General features: G+C 46.6%; 1 protein-coding gene across 1 annotated transcript; it reads left to right on the top strand.

Annotated features, from left to right (window-relative positions):
* Positions 1 to 4,786: 4,786 nt before the first annotated feature.
* kcnk3a (potassium channel, subfamily K, member 3a) lies at positions 4,787 to 18,382 on the top strand. Its single transcript, XM_068753698.1, has 2 exons — positions 4,787 to 5,069; positions 17,475 to 18,382. The coding sequence occupies exons 1-2, from the start codon at positions 4,787 to 4,789 to the stop codon at positions 18,380 to 18,382; spliced, it is 1,191 nt and encodes a 396-aa protein (XP_068609799.1).
* Positions 18,383 to 18,719: the final 337 nt, after the last annotated feature.

Genomic DNA, 18,719 nt, shown 5'->3' with positions numbered 1-18,719 from the left:
GACATGACAGTCCTCCCTTTGTTTGCCGCCTCCGCTCCTCTGCGCTCGGTTTACTGTCATAAGGCAGGAAAACACAAAACCGAAAGGGCGGAGTTGCATGAAAGCAAAGATGGACCCAAAGATGGACCCAAACACAACCAAGAGGTGATTCAATGTTTGCGATGGATTCAAACCGTCCGCCACATTCTCCCCCGAAGGTTCAGGCCTCGACTCGTCGGCTGTGACCAGTTTTAGATTACATTTGGTTCAGGAAAGTCGATTTCAAGGCAGATCTGGGGACGGATTGCAACACTAATAATGAGATAAAAGGGGACAGACAGTCTGTCAATCTTCATGGAATTACCTCCTCTCCTTTAAAATGCACATCTGGAGGAACATCTGGCCTCTAAATTTGATTTAGCTCGGCCTCAGGAGAAGCCGCTGCTCACAGCCGCGGTAATTCCAGCTCCAGTAGCGCATCTTAAAGTAGCTGCAGAGTGTGGGGTCAGCCTGAGTGGACGTTCCCAGGCTGCTTTATGAGCCCTCCACAAGATGGAGCTGTTGCACCACTAGCGTGGCATTAGCATCGCCAGACCTCCACCCTCCGAGGCCCGGCCGTGCAGGGTTCACTCGGATCCAGTTGCATCCTGTGGTGTGATAATAGGCCTGAACTCCTGACCTCTGACCTCTGCCTTGTCCCGCTCTGAGCCTCGTGTGATTTCACGTTGTCCTGCTAATCGAACCGCATGTAGGCCTGTGTTGATCTCGAAATGTAGCACGTACTGTTCTCATCACGTTTCCTCCGATTGTCAAGAAGCTCGCACGAGACTCCGAATTTAAATTCAAATTCTAGTCAAAATCACAATGAAAGAAGAAAAAGGTTCCATTCTCGTCTTCTTGGGTTTGAAAAAATGAACTCGGTGGGTTGGAGGAGTTGTGTGTTCAATGCACACACTGGACACAACACACTTATGCTAACTGTGCTTTTAAAATAAAGCCCCAAACCATCCATCCATCCACTGCTGATGGATCAGAGAAAACGAAAGGCTGACTATCAACCAAACAACAAAAAGTAAACGTCCACCCTTCCGCCACAGGTCATGCGGTTTTGTCGGTTTTGCCATCTCAGCGCTCTTAAACGCACATCTCTGTCGGAGCTTCTCGACGCCTCCGGCGAAGTTCGCCGTCTTCAAGTCAAACCGAGCCATGAATAAGGCATCGAGGGGGAGCAGCGCTACGAGTGCTTAAAGAATTCATCAGCTGACACTTTCTGTAGGCGCCTGTACATTTTCCCATGAATTATTCACTCAACGTGAACCAATCCTGAGCGCACCAAGCTTCCATCATCTCAGACGCATCAGCCGCCGGCCCGCCGGCCCGTCGAGCTCGACGCCGTTCGCTCTGCCGTTGAATTCTTTTGTTTTTGTTGTGAGATAATGAGCGCCTCTCAAAGCTTCTGGGACACCCTCACCCTCACGAAAAACAGAATAATTCCTCCCCCCGCTTGACTCTTTGAAGAAACTCAGCGCAGGGCTTTGGTTTAAGGATTGACAGCATGTGACGGTAAAACAAGAGCCTCGCGTCTTTATCGCATGGAAAAGGTTTGCTTCCTGCCTGTCTAATTTGAAATCAAACCTGTATGTCCTGTAAATATAATCCACAAAGTTATTGAACTGCAGTAATGGGAGAATACTCCCACCTGCGCCTCAGAAACGCGACGCGGGGTGAATCCTGACAGGCACCGTTTGCAGATGATGAACCGTTATTCCCGCTTGTGGCCAGTCAGGAAATTCCACCCTCCTGTCTGAAACGCCACACCAGCTACATTCCTGATTTAAAGAGCGGCGCAGGTGTGTCACACCTGCTGGGGCCATGAGGCTAATAAACAGATTCACCTCTAATTATCAAATGACAGCAGGGGCGGGTGGAGTCAACGAGGCAGAGAGAATGATGGGAAAAAGAAAGGCTTTATTGAATGTCAGCGGGAAGCTGCAGGACGCGTTGAGCATCAAGTAATGAGAGGCAGCTGAAGGGCACCTCTCTCTCCCATGATGCCTTGCTGCTTGGGAGGGGGGGGTGCAGACTGAGGGGCATTTGGATCAGCTCTTGTCTCTGTGGCATTGCCTTAATGATGTCCTCCTATCATTATGTAATGCTCTCCAGTGCTGTAAAGTCAGCTTCGGGCCGCCTAGGGCTCGCTAATGAGCACTGCAGCTAGCATGTGGAGCTAACCTACGAGCTGTTGGGAGTCCGTCCGAAGCTTTTCAGGAATGCCGGACACACAAAAGGAAGCGCTTTGAAGATGCCGTGAAACCTGTTGAGTGAGTCCAACTCAAACGGGCCGAGGAATCTCCTTGAATAGAACGCAAACCTTTGAGAATATTGTTTCTGAGATGCAGCGACTCCAGTGCATATCGCTATGGTAACGGTCCCAGAGGCATCTCCTCGGCATGTTGGGATGGCGCTGGATGTCCCGCCCTAAACTGTGACACGTGCCAGCAGCTGCCACGGCAACTCTGGTTCTATTTGTGGCTCCGGCTCTGGATCTGGTTCTCTCATGGTCTCTGGATCTGGTTCTATTTGTGGCTCCGGCTCTGGTTCTCTCAGGGGGGTCTGGATCTGATTCTCTCAGGGGCTCTGGTTCTCTTAGGGGTCTGGATCTGGTTCTCTCAGGGGCTCTGGTTCTCTTAGGGGTCTGGATCTGGTTCTCTTGGATGTTTTGGCTCCCTCTGGGAAAACAATCAGGCATTATATCACCATGGTGATTTTGTCGATGTCATAATAACAGATTGAATCCAATAAATTTTTCTTGGTTTTATTAATTTAGTCACGTGACACGTTGATGGGGCGTGGCCTAAATCACGGGCAGCGTGGTCACATTTATTATTGAAAATCCTTCAACCCAAGTTTTGCATCTTTATAGTTCAGAGCATGAAAACACGTAGTTGGACGTAAAAAAGGCGTCGTCGCCATTTATGATGTCATTTGTCTCTGGAGACAATTTTACAAAGGGGCTCATTTTTGATCCCAGTGTCACAGATTAATGGACGTATTGATCGGGCGGAGGCTTGCAGCACTTATGCTTGTGAAAGGAGGATTTATGCAGGCTTATTCACGGCTGACTTGTCTGACCTGGTTATTGAAGCCGGGGTTATTTTTGGTCCGGCTCACGGTTTAGAGCCTAAGATTGGTCAGGGTCTATCTGCCCGGAGAACCGGGAGGAAACTCACATGGACACGGGGAGAACATACAAACTCCGCACAGATGGGATTCGAACCCGGTGCCCTTTTGCTGTGAGGTGACAAATTATAAAAAGCTATTTTAAAAGCTACACAAAAGAAGAAAATTAAGTGTTTCTTTTCAGGAAAATTCACATCATCCAAACAGAGTCTCTCCAAAATGAGAAAGAACACATCGGGGAACCACTGAATGGAAACCAGTGACACTGAAGGTCATCAAATTTGGCCCCAGTTAGATTTTCACTTGACATTTTGCCTTCTTGTCAAATCACAATCACCTCATGATCGAATTACATCTCAAAAACACGCAACCGTCACTCCTCGCCTGCCGTGACACAGTAGGTCAATCCAAACACAATATTTTAAGGAGGTTAAAAAGCTTTATTTATTTACTCTGGAGTCTGCTATGGCGGGAAGGTCAAAGGGCAGGCATTCGAGTTTTCCTTGGAACCAGCAAAACAGCTGGATTCCCTGCGGAGATTCCCTGGAAGTCATGTCGAGAGCATCGCTCATTAATGCCGACGTTTACTTTAAAGGCAGCGGCGAATTGGCCCCAGCTGCTCCGTGGAGTCGCTCAGGGGTCACCGAAACAAGGCGGCTGTAGTTCATCTGCTCTAATGGGACCCGATCTGATGTCCAACGACAAGCAAGCAGGTTTACGTAACGGCTGCTGAACACGCTTTGTTGTTAAAGCTGGTTTAGTGAGCGGCTGGGCGGAATCAGAAACGACTGTGGGAGGATAACGAATGAAGCACAAGGGCTGCAAATCTTATTTTAACACAGAAATAAGCACCTAGATTTCCTTTGCAGAATGATATTCTGTCTAAATATGATGCACTGAACATATAACTGCAAAATGACAGCCTTGAAATGACTGGTAAATGTGTCACAGTAGTTAAAATACAATTCTATCAGATGTAATAATTAAACAGTAAAATTGTCATAAATTAATCAGCTGCCATGAGAAATTATTTATGATTTAATTAACTTTCCGCTACATCTTAAGGTAAATATTGTGCTTTTGTTTTTCACTACTTTGTAACCAGTTACAGTTACATGATATATTTTCCTACATTTCCTGCTAAAATTTAAATTTGCTTCATAAACTGTAATTATAATTCCTGTAAATAAATTAAATTAAATTCCTCCTGCATGGCTATGGATGATTTTAAATGGATTCTTTATGCCTTACAATCTCTTTTGATCTATTAGGGCTTCCGTAGTCTTTGAATAAATCACACCGTTTCTATTCAGTGCTTTTATTAGTGTGTTTTGGTCATTAGTTCATGTTTAAAAACCAGTCCACCTGTTCTGTTGTATAGCAGAAAACACTCGGGGATGTTTTACCGTGAGATGGGAGGAGAGGAGAGGTGGAGGTGGGTTGATGGGTGGAGGAGGAGGACTCCTCTCGTGGGAGGGAGGAGTGGTGCTGAACGAACAGCTCCTCGGCTCATAAAGTGATCAGAGAGCCTCCCTGCTCCGTCAGAGGAGCTCCAACCATGAGCCAGCCGAGTTCTCCGTCCTCCAGAGCCGCGCCGACACTCCGCGCGTCCCGCTGACGCTCCACCATGAAGAGGCAGAACGCGAGGACGCTCGCCCTCATCGCCAGCACCTTCACCTACCTGTTCGTGGGCGCCGCGATCTTCGACGCGCTGGAGTCCAAGCAGGAGACGACCCACAGGAGGGAGCTGGACCTGAGGAAAGCGCAGCTGCTCCGCACCTTCAACTTGTCCGCGGAGGGTTTTGACGATCTGGAGAAGGTGGTGCTGCAGCTGAAGCCGCACAAGGCCGGGGTGCAGTGGGAGTTCGCCGGCTCGTTTTACTTCGCCATCACTGTGATCACGACCATAGGTGAGGAGGAAACTTTGCCTTTAACTCGCAAAACAAGTTGATGCGTCGGATTACGCGCGTGCGGTTCTATTTAATTCGATCCGCGGCTGGGAACGTGTCTCGGATTTTAAAAGAAAAAGAAAAAAACAAATCCTTAATCTCGAGAGTTTAAAAACGCACCATTCCGTCTGCAAATGTTCATAATTCACTTTTAACCGGAAAGATTCTCAAGAGAATATAAAACACCAAATAATCTGAGGGGACTCGGCTAAAATCACGATCAATAGTTCCAGTCCGCATTGATTACAGCAGTAATCCTCCTCACCATGGACTGGCACAGCCTCCTGATGACGTCACCCTACGATGTCATCAGGTGAGCCTCAGATGTTGGTTTGGCGCGTGCAGCCCTATTATCGGAGCGATTCTAGGTCTGTCCTGATTCTGGGTCACTTCTCGAGGTCGGCCTTGGGACAGGCGGTCTGTCATTCCAAACTGGCGTGGAGTCCCTGTTGTGGAATGACGAGCATCCATATCCTGGCAACTCGTCTGGAGGACCGGCCCGCCTCCAGCATGCCAATGGAGTCCAGACTGGTGCTTTTCCAGATGCCGATTTGTCCCCAAATCTCTTTTTTAATAACTCCGGGTCAAATTAACTCCGAAGCCGTACTTTGGTTCTGGTGTGACAGAAGCGTTGGAGCCTTTTCTGAGTACTTCAAAAAGTCGGCGTAACCTGGTTTGTTTTTTGCATCAGAAATTCAAAAATGTTGCCGACAAAAAACAACAATAACAACAACAGGTGGTGCTTTTTAAAATCCCTATTCAGAAGAATAGGACCAACAGCAAAATGTAAATGAATTATTCCTGCACCGCATCTACACGAAACGAGGCTCCGGCTCTGCACTGCATCACACAGCCTTGAAAGTTAGCTCAACGTTAGCCTGTAGGCTAACTCTTTGCAAACACTCTGCTTTGTAACTCTAATCGTAATCTTATTTAAATTCTTACATTTGATAAAATATTCCATCCAATCAGGCTGCTGGTCTGATTTAATTTGTCTCTATTGTAGAAAAACAAACTCCAACTTCAAAAAGTTCCTACTGTGAGGAAAACAGGAAGTGATGCGGTTGGTGTGGAAATAATGACTTGAAATTCAAGGCTGAGGGGTAAAATATTTACCTTTTTAATTTGTAAAAACTAATGTTGACCCACCGGTGACACCTGATGACTAGCGCGCTAACCGTAGCCACATTAGCTACAGGTGAATCCACTGCAACACCACGGATTAAAAAAAAAAGAAAACATCAAGCCAAACAAGTTTCCTTCTTCCTGCTTTTAACTTCTTTTATTTCACTCTGATATTTTCAGAGGATGCACAGCATCCGTGCTGCACTCAAGGTCGCCCACACTTTCATACGGATTCGACTCTGCGCGTTATCAGACGTGCGACGTCTGCACGACGTGATAACGCGTGAATCCAGGACGGACTGTCGGCCTCCGCCAGATGGCCCGTGTGTGTTTTTCTTGCTGACACACACGGTCATCACGGTGTGTTTATACAAGCTGAATGAATACATCTCATATTACACAGAGACCCGGACTGTACGTGTCGAGTCACAGCAGTTCAGACTGATGCCGTCTATCTGTGGCAGGTAAGAAGTTAACCCTTTAAGGTTTGAATTATTCCTCTACCATCCTCATAAAGTTGTAAAAAACACAGATTACGCTTCTGAACAACCGCCGTAAACTATATGTGAATCTCAAGAAACACTTCTGTGCATCGTTATTTGAAATATCAAAAAGAAACAAAAACGGAACCTCGAATCTTTGACTTATTGTACAGCAAAAAAAAAAAAAATGAAAAAAAATGTCAACGTTTAAAAGTGACTTGTGAGTGTCTCATGTTTAATCTCTGAAGTCATTAAACTTCCTCCAGGGCGTGATTCTTTTTCAGATTAGTTTGTTCAGAGCCTCCACATGTTTGCAGTTAGAGAAATATCCCGTCAAGATCACCTGCTTTGCTTGTATTTTTATTATTGTGAATCAGCTCTTGTTAAATAGTTTTTCTTCGGCGATCATTTGGCCGTTCGCCTCGCGATGATTCGACAGGCATGAGCTCAGAGTTCGGTCGTCGTTTGTAGTCAAATCTGCATTTTTCAATTGTTGTGAAATACCTTTTTTTTTTTTTAAGTAGTTGTGACATCACGCACCGCAAGCTTTTATCTTGATAGCACGCCACAGCATTAATAATCAGTGGAATGGATCTTATTTTAAAGTCCTAACGCTTCTCCTTTGGATGTTCATCTCAAAAACCAGATGAAGGGTGTTCTGATCAAATCGATCAGAAATACTTAACTGGCCAATCGGCTTTCATTGGCAGAATTAGGCAAAATAGAAAATCGAAGAACGGATTAAAGGATATTAGCATGTTCTATATGCACTTGTGTTATATAATAGATGCTGTATTTGCCTAAACTAAACTAAAATGTAGGCCTTTTTGTCCATTCTTTAGGCGCACTCCATAAAGACCCCGCCTCCAGGAAGTGCATTGTTTTACCCAATCAGGGAACCTAATTAACCTTTAGGCCTTTTCTTTTAGTGTTTTACAACTTGTCAGGTCTTCTGACGCCACAAACATGACTTTTTTGTCTTTAAACATCTTGCTAGCATCTTAATAATAATAAAAAAAAAAACAAGTTTGAATTTAAAGTTCTCATTTCAACATTGGATGCGCTGCCTTTGGGCTGTTTTCTATTAAATAGAGGTTTTAATGCTTTGCTAACGATCACATTCTGCTTCTCTTTAAATTAGAGGAGAAACTATTATTGTCATTTTCATTATAAAAGCTATTCATGTCAAAAGCTAACTGACGCTGCCGGAATGAGCAGCAGCCTCGGCTGAAGCCGCAAGTGAATGCGTTTTTTTAAATAAAATCTTATTTAGGCAATTACAGCCGATATTCAGAAGGGTAAATATTCCACGGCCACCAGGGACTGTAAACATAAAGACAATCATTCCACTGGTGTACATACAATCAGGCCCAAAGCAGACGCATTACAGGAGCCTTCCATTAAAGGCACTTAAACCATAAGGTTGACACGTCCTGCATCACTGAGCAAGCGAATCGAAGGAATTAACTGAGTGCACACGGAGGGAAACATCAACAGTTATTATTGGCTGAGGGAGCTTGTTCCTGTTCTGTTGTTCCTGTTCTGGATCTGAAGCGGCTACGTCTGAGAAAGTTGACTCTCGCCGCCGCTCCGTTCACACGGCCGGCCAATGTTTACCTCTTGTGCGCCTGCTTAATGCCCCGCTGCCTCGATGGAAACTCGAGTCCCTGCTTGACTCGCTAAACAAAACACGACTTTATATTTATTAGGCTTTCTAAACCGCCGGAGGCCGCCTGGATTTGAACCAAATAAAACAGTGCACAGTAGTGAGATCTGAATCTGCTTTCGCTTGAAGCTTCCTCCTGGGCATGAATAGAATCGCAGGCCGCATCAGATCTCGGCTGTATCGTGACTTGTGTGAAATTTATTCTCGGGAGGTTGTCGGTTCATCAGTGAATCTTGCTGAAAGAATAAACCAACGATGAGTTCGCATGCGTCCCAACGTCTCGTCTGCAAGGCTTCTAACAAAGACGTAAAGCCGGGACTACCATTAATGGTATAAAGCATTTATACAGAGATGCTAAGTTTTTTCTGGGACTATTTTTAGCAGCGGATTTGGCGACATTCCATTTGCAAAGCGGTCCACAGACCTGCGCTAATGTCATTATCGGTATCCGACTGTTGTTTTGTTAGCAACACGCGTGGGTCCACCCACTGTTCTTTAATGGTGGGGGGGCCGTTAGCCCCGAGTCGATGCTGTTACTGAGGGTGGCGTGCCTTTAAAGGCCGACCCACGACACGCCAGCGCCCTGATTGTTACCTGCCCTGTTGTGATGTCACTGCCGGACATGAAAACAACAACAAGCTTGGAGCGGCTCTGAAGAAGCTCAGGATTGATCCGGAGGACCAAAACATTGCCTCTGAATGGATTTGTGTTCCGTAGGAGAACACAAATTAACTTCAGATCCTGATCAATCCTTATTGGGAGATTTAACTTATCAATGGAATTATTCCCACGTTGAATCCCAGCTGCTGTGAAAAAGGACGATCTTTATATTGGCCGATCAAACATGCAGGGATACACAGCAGGGCTCCTCCTCATCCTCCTCTTCCTCCTCTCATCCGTAATATATATATATCATTTGAATATGCCGTCGCCTGAACATTCATCTGAGCAGCATCACAGAGGAAACAGACGTCTGTAATCTGGGCCTCTGAAGCTTCTCGAGTCCGTCTCCTGAACAAATGTGTGTCGTGGTGTTTCTCCTCTCCTGACCTGAAAAGGAAAGGTATTAGGAACGTGTGTAGACGGTTCAGCTGGGATACGCTTCCAGGAACAATTCTGGGAATAAGACTGCGGCTATTGCTGGTCTTTGTTTTCGGAGGTTGCTGAGGAGAGGAAGGCTTTGAAGGGAAAGTGCAGGAGCTGTTGCCAGCGTGGAGCTATTTCCATTTTTACTTAATATGGTGAATGAAAGTACTTTAGGATGCTGCTTCACCATTTAAAAGTTTCATACCAGTGTAATTCGGGCTTTGGTCTAACCGGCCGCCTCCTCTCCAATAATCAAACAAGAAAATAAAAGCAATGTCTGCACGCATCAACCCAAGCTGCGCCTCCCCAGACGTTGAATCTCTCGGCGATGCAATGCTTTTGTTGTCCGCGCTGCTGCAGCTCAGGCATAACGATCCATTTCACACAAACAGATTACTTTAGAAACGTTATAGCTCGCTGGAAGCAAAACCGAACGGTGATGGGAAATGTTCCCTTCGTGTGTGAAACGCTACGAGATATTTCTGTTCTATTCTCTCTTCCCAGCCGCTTCCCTTTAATGCAGAAGCACAATCGTGATGCAGACTAATCGTGATGCAGACTAGAGCACACTTTATAATCTCACAGCACAATCAGACCAGAGTGCCCACATAAATTATTTCTTCCAATGTCACAAAGACAATAACGTGGCAAATATATCTGAAGGTGAACTCCTCATCCCAGCCGTACGACCATAAGTAGAAGGTGCAATCAAACAAGTTTCACTCGCTAGAAATCAATAAATAGAATAAAAAGGGATTCCAGATTTGGAAGACAAAATCTCCCCAAAAGTAAGGAGTTCTGAGTGTCCTCCTCTGATCCAAATTGTCCTGCTTGCCTGTGATGATTAATTTAACCGATGAAAACACATTTTAAACATCCATGTCGGTTGATGTGTGTTGCTAAAAGTAGCTAAAATTCAGGAAACACATACTGAAAATTGAGAAAACTATCTGCCAGAAAATCGAAAGAACTTCTAAAAATCTGCCGATGCTGTATTTTAAAACGTAGGACAGCAAGCAAGGTGCCGGAGACATTGGAGATCAGAAGGCATTCTGCAAAAGCGAAAGAAAACCAACTGGCTCGGAGTGCTGGCACGATGCGGCCCGACAGCAGCGAACAACTGTAGCTCCTCCTCCCGGGGGAATTTGGTTCCCCAATTTGTTTTCGGCGTCTGCTTAATCTCTCAATGAGCCAACCTGGATGAAGTGGACTGTCGCACAGCGGAGCCTAATGATAATAACAATAACAGTGATAGGTGAGTCGTGTTTACCCCCGAGGGCCGCAATTAGAGCGCGCCTTTAATATCCATACAAAAAAAAAAAAAAAAAAACAACAACCACAGAACCCCGTGGCAACCTTGGGCTGAAACAACAGGCTGCTAACCCATTTCCTCTGACATAATCCCAATGGCGCAGCTGTCAGCGGGGAAGCGTCAGCCCCACCAGACGCATGCTTCATGTGCGCGGGTAGGAAGCGGTGCAGGCTATTTATCTCTTCATGGCAATTCATGGTAACGACTAATGTTCCATAAGGTGCACTTAGATCCAAATCTGGGTCACAATATAGACCTTGGAGATTAAAATATAAATTTGGAGAGGAAATAAGTGCTTAGTCAGAGATGTGAGGCTCATTAAAATATTGCTGAAATGAGGCGGATTAATTCAAGTGGATTTTATGCATCTGTGGTAGATAATTAAAATAAATAAATACGTAGAGAGATACTTATTTGGTCGTTCCAGTTTTATCGCCAGACTGTCGATGGTGTCAAACAGCCTTTTGTTATTTTGTGCTGATTGCTGTTGTTTTCTCGGCATGCCGCTATAGTTTAATGTAACACCTTAATTACTTGCTTCAGGTCATGAGGACAGGTGCCTCATGCATCCCACGACGCGACACACGATAGCTTTACACCGTGGCGACGAGGCCGGTCCAACAGCTCAGACACAATCGGGCCCTGCTTTGTGTTTTCATCTCAAACATGAACCAAATATTCCACGTTAAAACCTATTGACCGTCTACAAAGGATTATGTGTTCCGACGTGAGGCGTTTGGAGACACGTGTTTGTCCTATTTAAGCAGAGCTTTTTTTGTTTTTTTTCGAAATTGTGCAGCGGCCCGTGTGCGTTTGGCGCCAGACGTGTGCGACCCCTTTCGCTTGACATCTGCTGCACGGGAGCGTTTTGAACAGGGGGGGGGGGGGGGGGTTGCGTGCACGTGGTATCAGGTGACGGACGCAGGTGACTGCCTTGCACAGGCTTCATAAGAAAGAGCAAATAATTAGGAATCGCTTTCCGTTGGAGACCAGACGGACGGATGGATGAAGAGAGGGAGGAGGGAAAACAAATGTGAGGCAGGGAAACGGAAAGGAAAAGGAGCATCCCCCTGATAAAACATGACGCCGCCGCAGTTATCGCCGCGAGTCACAAGGCGGGTGTGAAACAGCCTTGTCAAATTTTAGCAGACTTGTCAGGTATGTTTAGTTTTTTTTAATGGAGCCGAGCCGGATCGTTTTCACCGTTTCTCAGTCACCGAAGCCGAGAGATCTCCTTCAATGCTTCGGGCTTAACAGCCGCAACATTATTGTTTGTGTCGTGGAGAATTAGCTGTCTCTTCTTCTGTCAAAAAAAAGAGAAGTAATTTGCTTTTTGAAGTGTAAATGTTTCAAAACCCGTTAAGAGTCTCCTGATTCACGCTTAGTCCAGTTCCTAGCCTAGTTGTCAGCGTGTGTCTCCGTGCTTTCCGTCATTATTGTGTCTGATGCAATCCTTCCCGGTCACTCCTCCATCGACGCTACGTCACGTCCATGTGGTCGCTTGAGTCGGATTCAAACTGGACGGCGTTTAATGCCAGCTAGCACATGTCACGCTCCCGGCCCAATGGGATCGGACAGAACTCCGTGGGATTTACAAACTATCAGCTAAGACATAAACAAAGATTATAAACGCAATAACAGTAAAAAATCTGCTTGGAGGCCAGAAGAGAGAACGCCTGGACGGAGACAAACATTTTCCAGCAGGATTCTTAATTGTGTCGTTTGGCAAAATTAGCATAGATGTAAAAGCCTTTAAAGTAGCAGAATGCAATCATAATCCTTTACTGAGCCTTTGACTGTTTGTAAACTGCTTTTTGGTATGACATCATTCATCCATTACATTCAACTATCTATTTCAAACATTTATTCTTTACTTCAAGCTGTTTTAAACTGTTTATTCAATTGTCATGTGAGCTATTTGCCTATTTCACATGGTTTCTACTTAGATAAAATACTCTATGCAGATGATGCACATGTTTTTGTTTGCTTTTTTTAATTCAACAATATATACTCAAAAAAAAAGACAACCTGAATAAATTTGTATGCTCTCTTGAACAATTGCACAACAGCAGTTTGCATATATAATTTAATAGCTTAGCTCCATATTTGCAAGGTGACTTTCAAAAAGCCCAGAAATAAATTTCATGTTGGCCTTCCCGTATTAGCAGCAACCACGTCAGTCGTATTTAAGTTCTGAGAGTCCCTTCAGTTTTATTTCCCAACCTTTCATCCTCTTTATTTCCCATCATATGTCATCCCTCCCATACCTCTTCCACCCTTTCCTCCTCTTCCCACATTGTTTATGCTATCCAAACATGTGATGAAAACGGGTTTTCATCCTGCGGTGCTGTTGGTTTTAAAACCGGTCCGTATCAACTGTACATCAGGTACATAAATCAGGTGATTTATCTAATTAGCCAGCCCTCCCCTCCCAGAGATCTCACACTCGGCTTGGAATGCCTCGCTCGCTGACCTCATGGAAAACTCCGGCCTGCCAAGGTTTCTTTTCACATCCCCTAAAAAGGAACATGAGGAGCACTTTTGGAAATAGACTCTGATGTTTTTTCACTGTGCAAGCAAAACATATGACCAGGACAGTTGGACTCACACGGGCTTTCTGATGAAAAGCGCTTGTGCGGAGAACACGGTGATGTTGTGGGTGTTTTTACAGCAGCACAAGTCATCCCAACCGACCGCCGGTCCCTTTTGGGCTTCTGATGCTTTAGATTTCAGGCCTCAGCTGTGAGCTGGACGAGAGCACATGCTCCGAGTCGGAGCCAACGGAGGGGTAATCGAGTTAAAGCGAACCCAGACGGCTGCTTTGCCCATTAGCTGTCTCCTCTGGCGCGACACCAAATTGTGATTTGACGAATACATTCCCTGCCCTCCTCCTCTTCTCTGCACAGACTCAGGTTTTACCGTTAGGACGAGTGATGGACGTTTGAGCAGAGTTTATAACTTAGAATCATTGCATTTTACATTTTAAATTAAAGATGACTTTATTTAGTATCTTAGCCTGCAGAAGTGTGCTCTGAAGACACGTGACTTTAAATTCGGGCGCTTCTCCTGTAAATCAGCGGACATAGCACAGCGGCCGTCAGCCGGGACATGTGGACTAAAAGCCGGACGGAGTACCGGGGAGAGTAGGGGGGGGGGGGACCAGAGCCTGAATAAACAACCACGGGGTCGTCTGGAGTTTGAGGTGTCTGTGACTGGGGATTAATGGGGGTCCGTGGATCTCAGATAAAGCCGGGACATAATTCGTGGGAAATACGGGATCGTGGTGGACTTTTAGCGTGCCATCTTTGGGTGTCGCCCCTGGAAATGGCCGATGCTTACAAGCGGACAAGGATTACAGTTTGTCGGGTCATCTGATGACATCTTCGGCCCGAAGGCAGAGGCATGCTGGGAAGTGGATCAGGCCGCCGCTCAGAGACAGGCTGTAACAAACGGAATAAACGACCGGTGTTTATTTACACTGTTGTACGGAACACTCTGGGACTTACGTGGAATCTCAGACAGGCAGCGTGAACGCAGACAGGCGTGATGTCACGCCGCCCGGACCACCTGTCCGGACCATGTTTGACTGAACTTCGCGTTTCTGTTCAACACCTCTGATGTTTACGACCCACTAGAGCGACACAAACATCACGTCCTCTCACTAGAGCGGTGAATCATCACAAGTGCTCCAGTCTGCTCCAATAGGAGGCTCTAAATAACTGCTGACGTGCAGATTAATCCTATCAAAGTTCGTCATTCCTCCTGAACCAGTGTATTCTGCAACCATTTCTCTTGACAGGTTTCAATAGCCGTCAATCAAATAAACGACAATTCTTTCAGGGAATAATCGCCATGATCCAGATCCTGATGCCGCCGTGGCAACAGAGCATTAAGCTCGAAACGCAGGAGCAAAAAGTGAAGCGAAGGACTCCATCATAATTATTGCTGTCGTAACCATCCGAGGGATTTCAACCTGTTTATATCTAAATTAATCCACTGCACAAATGTGTAATTTCTGTGAGTCTTTGTTGCTTCACACGTAAGATTTTAGTAGGATAGGTTTTACGCAGTGGAAACGTTAATGTGTATTTACCGTTCCCTTCTTAGGTGCACGGCGATTTATTCAATCAACAACGGATTTACAAAAGGGTGACGTGGCATGAGAATAAAGTCATGCATAACAGCCAGCCCAGTCTAATGAGGACCGTGAGATTAAACGCCAGCAGAGCCCGGCCAGATACTGTTTTCACCTCTGCTGCTCGGCCTGCAGTGAAAAAACCTCGCACTTTGCACATGCTGATGACGATATCATACTTGGCGGCGCTGCCTTTTTCTCCAGGGCGCAGAGATGTCTGAGGAAATTATCCGTTACTGCTGCACCTCAGGGAGCGAAGCTGCCACCAGCGTTCCCGTTACCGAGTCTGCATCCTGAGTGTTTCCTCTCCAGAGACTTCCCATCTTGTTAGACGCACCGCGTGTATAAATAGCACGCCGTGTTTCATAAACGCAGCCACGCTGTCGCGCACGCGCCGACATCCGAGAGCACATACTTCACCTTTGTGCTCTTTGCGTATTTTGCACACTTTAGCGCTTCTCTATTCCCAACGGCATCTCCTTTAATGCACGTGTGGTGGAGCGGCCTGTGATGAACGCATGATGACCCTGCCTTCATCGGGGTGAGGTGATGCTCTTGAGTGATTAGTTCAAACCTCGCCTTACTGGTGAAAGCGTAACCGGTGAAGATTGAATCGACAGAGGGCTGGGAGGCCTAAACGGCACGCTATGACTTTCTTTGATGTATTTTAAAAGCCTGATTTAATCCCCACCTAATTGACCGGCTTAGTAAAGACTTTGGATGCAGCAGGTGAAAGGAAATGGACACACTGCGCCGGCATCGTTGGATACACGCCAGCGGTCGCTGGAAGATTCCTGACTGTTCAAATGAATGTTAAATCGTCAAATTAGAAAATTAAATCCATTCAAATAGTCGCCTCAAGGGAATATTTCTCAGCTACGTGAAATAGCTTTGGAATCAGAGCTAGCCTGTTGCCAAAAGTTGAAATGATCGGCAGTAAATTGTGACTCCCTAATGAGAGGCAGCAGTGAAGGGGATGAGAGTTTAGAGCGCTGCACCTGCGTTGCTGCTGACATTTACAAGCCTCTCCTGCCTGTTAGTTTCACCTAATAAGCCTTTTAAAGGCTCTTATTGCATTGTGCAATTTTCATATTTTCTTTCACACGATAATTACAGGACTTAGGTTGGGAGACAATCGGCCCCCGGGGGGGGGGTTGCAGCGAAATCTGTGATACCCCTTTTATATGTACACTAATCCTTAAACAAATTGGGAAAGTGAGTTAATTTTAGAGGGTTTTATGCTGGTTCCTCAGGAAAAATACTAAACTAACAGCACCTTTCCTCCACCGCTGCTGCTGATTCTACCCCACGCATGCGACGAGAGCGGTGGCGTGGACGACGGGGGTGGGCGGCTCGTCATGCAGGCCTCTCGCCTGACCCCGTCACTCCGACCCTCGTCCCTCGTCTTGATTAGCCGCTGACAGATCCTGACAGGCTAACAGCTCAGCCTTTGTTACAACCTGAACGCCGCTCTCGCCCACAGATAGCGTCTATTCTTAGCGTGAGTGGAATTAAAACGTTCACCTAAGAGGGAATTAAATCATGGGATTCACACCTACAACCTCACTATGCTAGCTGTAGGCTAATTTCTTTCATCATTTTCTGCCCCATTGTCATCAATGGGGCAGAAAATATGTCTGTATTGGAAAATCTGTAGCAATAAATCAGCTGTAAGTACATATCAGTCATCAGAACGTGGAATATATTTCTTCGTCGGGACAAAATCAAAACGATGAAATGATTTGGCGGCAGACAGACCGATGGCTCAACCCCACGGATCGCCGTGACACTAAAACCAGAGCCCGAATAATTAAATTAAGCCTCGGCGTAATTGCATTCAATGCGTTGAGTCAACCTTTTCCGTTGGACGATCCGTTTCTTATCGCAGACGTCATCTCGCAGCTCCTGGCCCCCACCGCTCCACGTGTGGAGAGTGATGTCGCATTCAAGGGCGCCGTGTCCCGTGGGACAAACGCAGTTAGAGGATGACGTGAGGAGACAGGAGGTCGACATTTCGAATAAAATGTGCCAGAAGTGAGCGTCCTCTGAGAAGCGCTGGTATCCATACCGAGCTGATTACACAGCCGCCCTCTGCTGCATGGGCTTCATCAGTTATGCCAAATGACGTTATATATTCCTCCTTCAAACTTTGACGCAATGGTTTATTTTATTTTATTTTATTTTAAGAGCTGATTTGTTTTTCTCATTGCGCTTTAGGGTTTTTATCGTGTTAGGATCCAAAGGGCTGCAGGACAAAGAGAGACTTACGAAAGGCACTGATCTTTCTTTGCAGCGCTGGCCTGCTTTTGGACTCTGGTAAACGGTAGAGGAGTAATAAGGTACAAATGTACTCATTACTTGAGCCACTGCAGAGGCTCTTTCTCCCATACGTGACATCAATACTTGGCGATTCCTGCCATCGCGTCTTTGAATTGATCAGAAGTCCCTCTCAAAGAATGCAAATCGCTGCCGCCCCGGGTCTAACTAACTCTGCGAGCCTCCGGCCTTCTGTTCTCAGACCCGGTAACCCTCTAACTGTCTCCCCCTCTTACCCCCCCAGGATATGGCCACGCAGCCCCCAGCACAGACGGAGGGAAGGGGTTCTGCATGCTCTACGCCCTCCTCGGCATCCCTCTCACCTTGGTCATGTTCCAGAGTGTCGGCGAGCGGATCAATACCTTCGTCAGGTATCTGCTCCACCACTTGAAGAGGTGCCTTGGCATGAGGCACACCGAGGTCTCCATGGTCAACATGGTAACCATCGGCTTCATATCCTGCATGAGCACGCTGTGCGTGGGGGCGCTGGCCTTCTCCCACTTCGAGGGATGGAACTTCTTCCACGCCTACTACTACTGCTTCATCACGCTCACCACCATCGGCTTCGGGGACTACGTGGCGCTGCAGAATGAGCAGGCGCTGCAGACTGAACCGCAGTACGTGGCCTTCAGCTTCATCTACATCCTGACGGGCCTGGCCGTGATCGGCGCCTTCCTCAACCTGGCCGTGCTGCGGTTCATGACCATGAACGCCGAGGACGAGAAGCGAGATGCCGAGCAGAGGGCTCTCCTCGCTCACAACGGTCAGGCCGGCGGACACGCCCACTGTTCGGTGGACCTGGCTTCCTCCTCCTCCTCCACACCGTCTGGGTGCGGTGGCGGGACCGGGGGAGGAGCGGCGAGCCGGGGCCTGCGTAATGTTTACGCCGAGGTGCTCCATTTCCAGTCCATGTGCTCCTGCCTTTGGTACAAGAGTCGAGAGAAGCTGCAATACTCCATACCCATGATCATCCCGCGTGACCTCTCCACCTCGGACACCTACGTGGAGCAGGGGGAGGCCTTTTCCGACCCCCTCCACTCCAACGGTTGCATCTGCTGCCTGCAGCGCCACTCGGGCATCAGCTCCGTTTCCACGGGTCTGCACAGCATCAACACCTACAGGAGACTCAATAAACGCAGGAGCTCCATTTAAACCCGCAGGACTCGATAGAAGCGAGCGCTAAGGCTAATGCTACAACGCTGACGATGAAGACGTGGGTGCAGCTTCTCGCTGAAGTTTTATTTCCTCGGATCATGAGACAGAATTTCACGTCTGTCTGTTTCAATTTTTAATCCTAAGAGGGACAAAGTGCACTGTGACGTTTCTAAGAGGGTCGGAAGTGTGACAGCTGTATAAAAAGTCGGAGAAATGTTTTATTGAATCGTCTTAAATCCACTTTAAGGACATTCCAAAGCGAACCTTTGGTTGTAAGTACTAAACTTACTTCAGAGGAATTTAATCTGTATATATTTGGACTCTAACCGGAGTT

This window comes from Brachionichthys hirsutus, chromosome 20 (genome assembly GCF_040956055.1).
Source record: "Brachionichthys hirsutus isolate HB-005 chromosome 20, CSIRO-AGI_Bhir_v1, whole genome shotgun sequence".
Classification (NCBI taxonomy): domain Eukaryota; kingdom Metazoa; phylum Chordata; class Actinopteri; order Lophiiformes; family Brachionichthyidae; genus Brachionichthys; species Brachionichthys hirsutus.
Note: the sequence above shows the minus strand (reverse complement) of the source record. Positions and strands in the feature narration are given on the sequence as shown.

Coding starts and splice junctions, on each gene's coding strand:
- kcnk3a (XM_068753698.1), top strand. CDS start 4,787: ATGAAGAGGCAGAACGCGAGGACGCTCGCCCTCATCGCCAGCACCTTC. Junction 5,070..17,474: donor CACTGTGATCACGACCATAG/GTGAGGAGGAAA, acceptor TTACCCCCCCAG/GATATGGCCACGCAGCCCCC.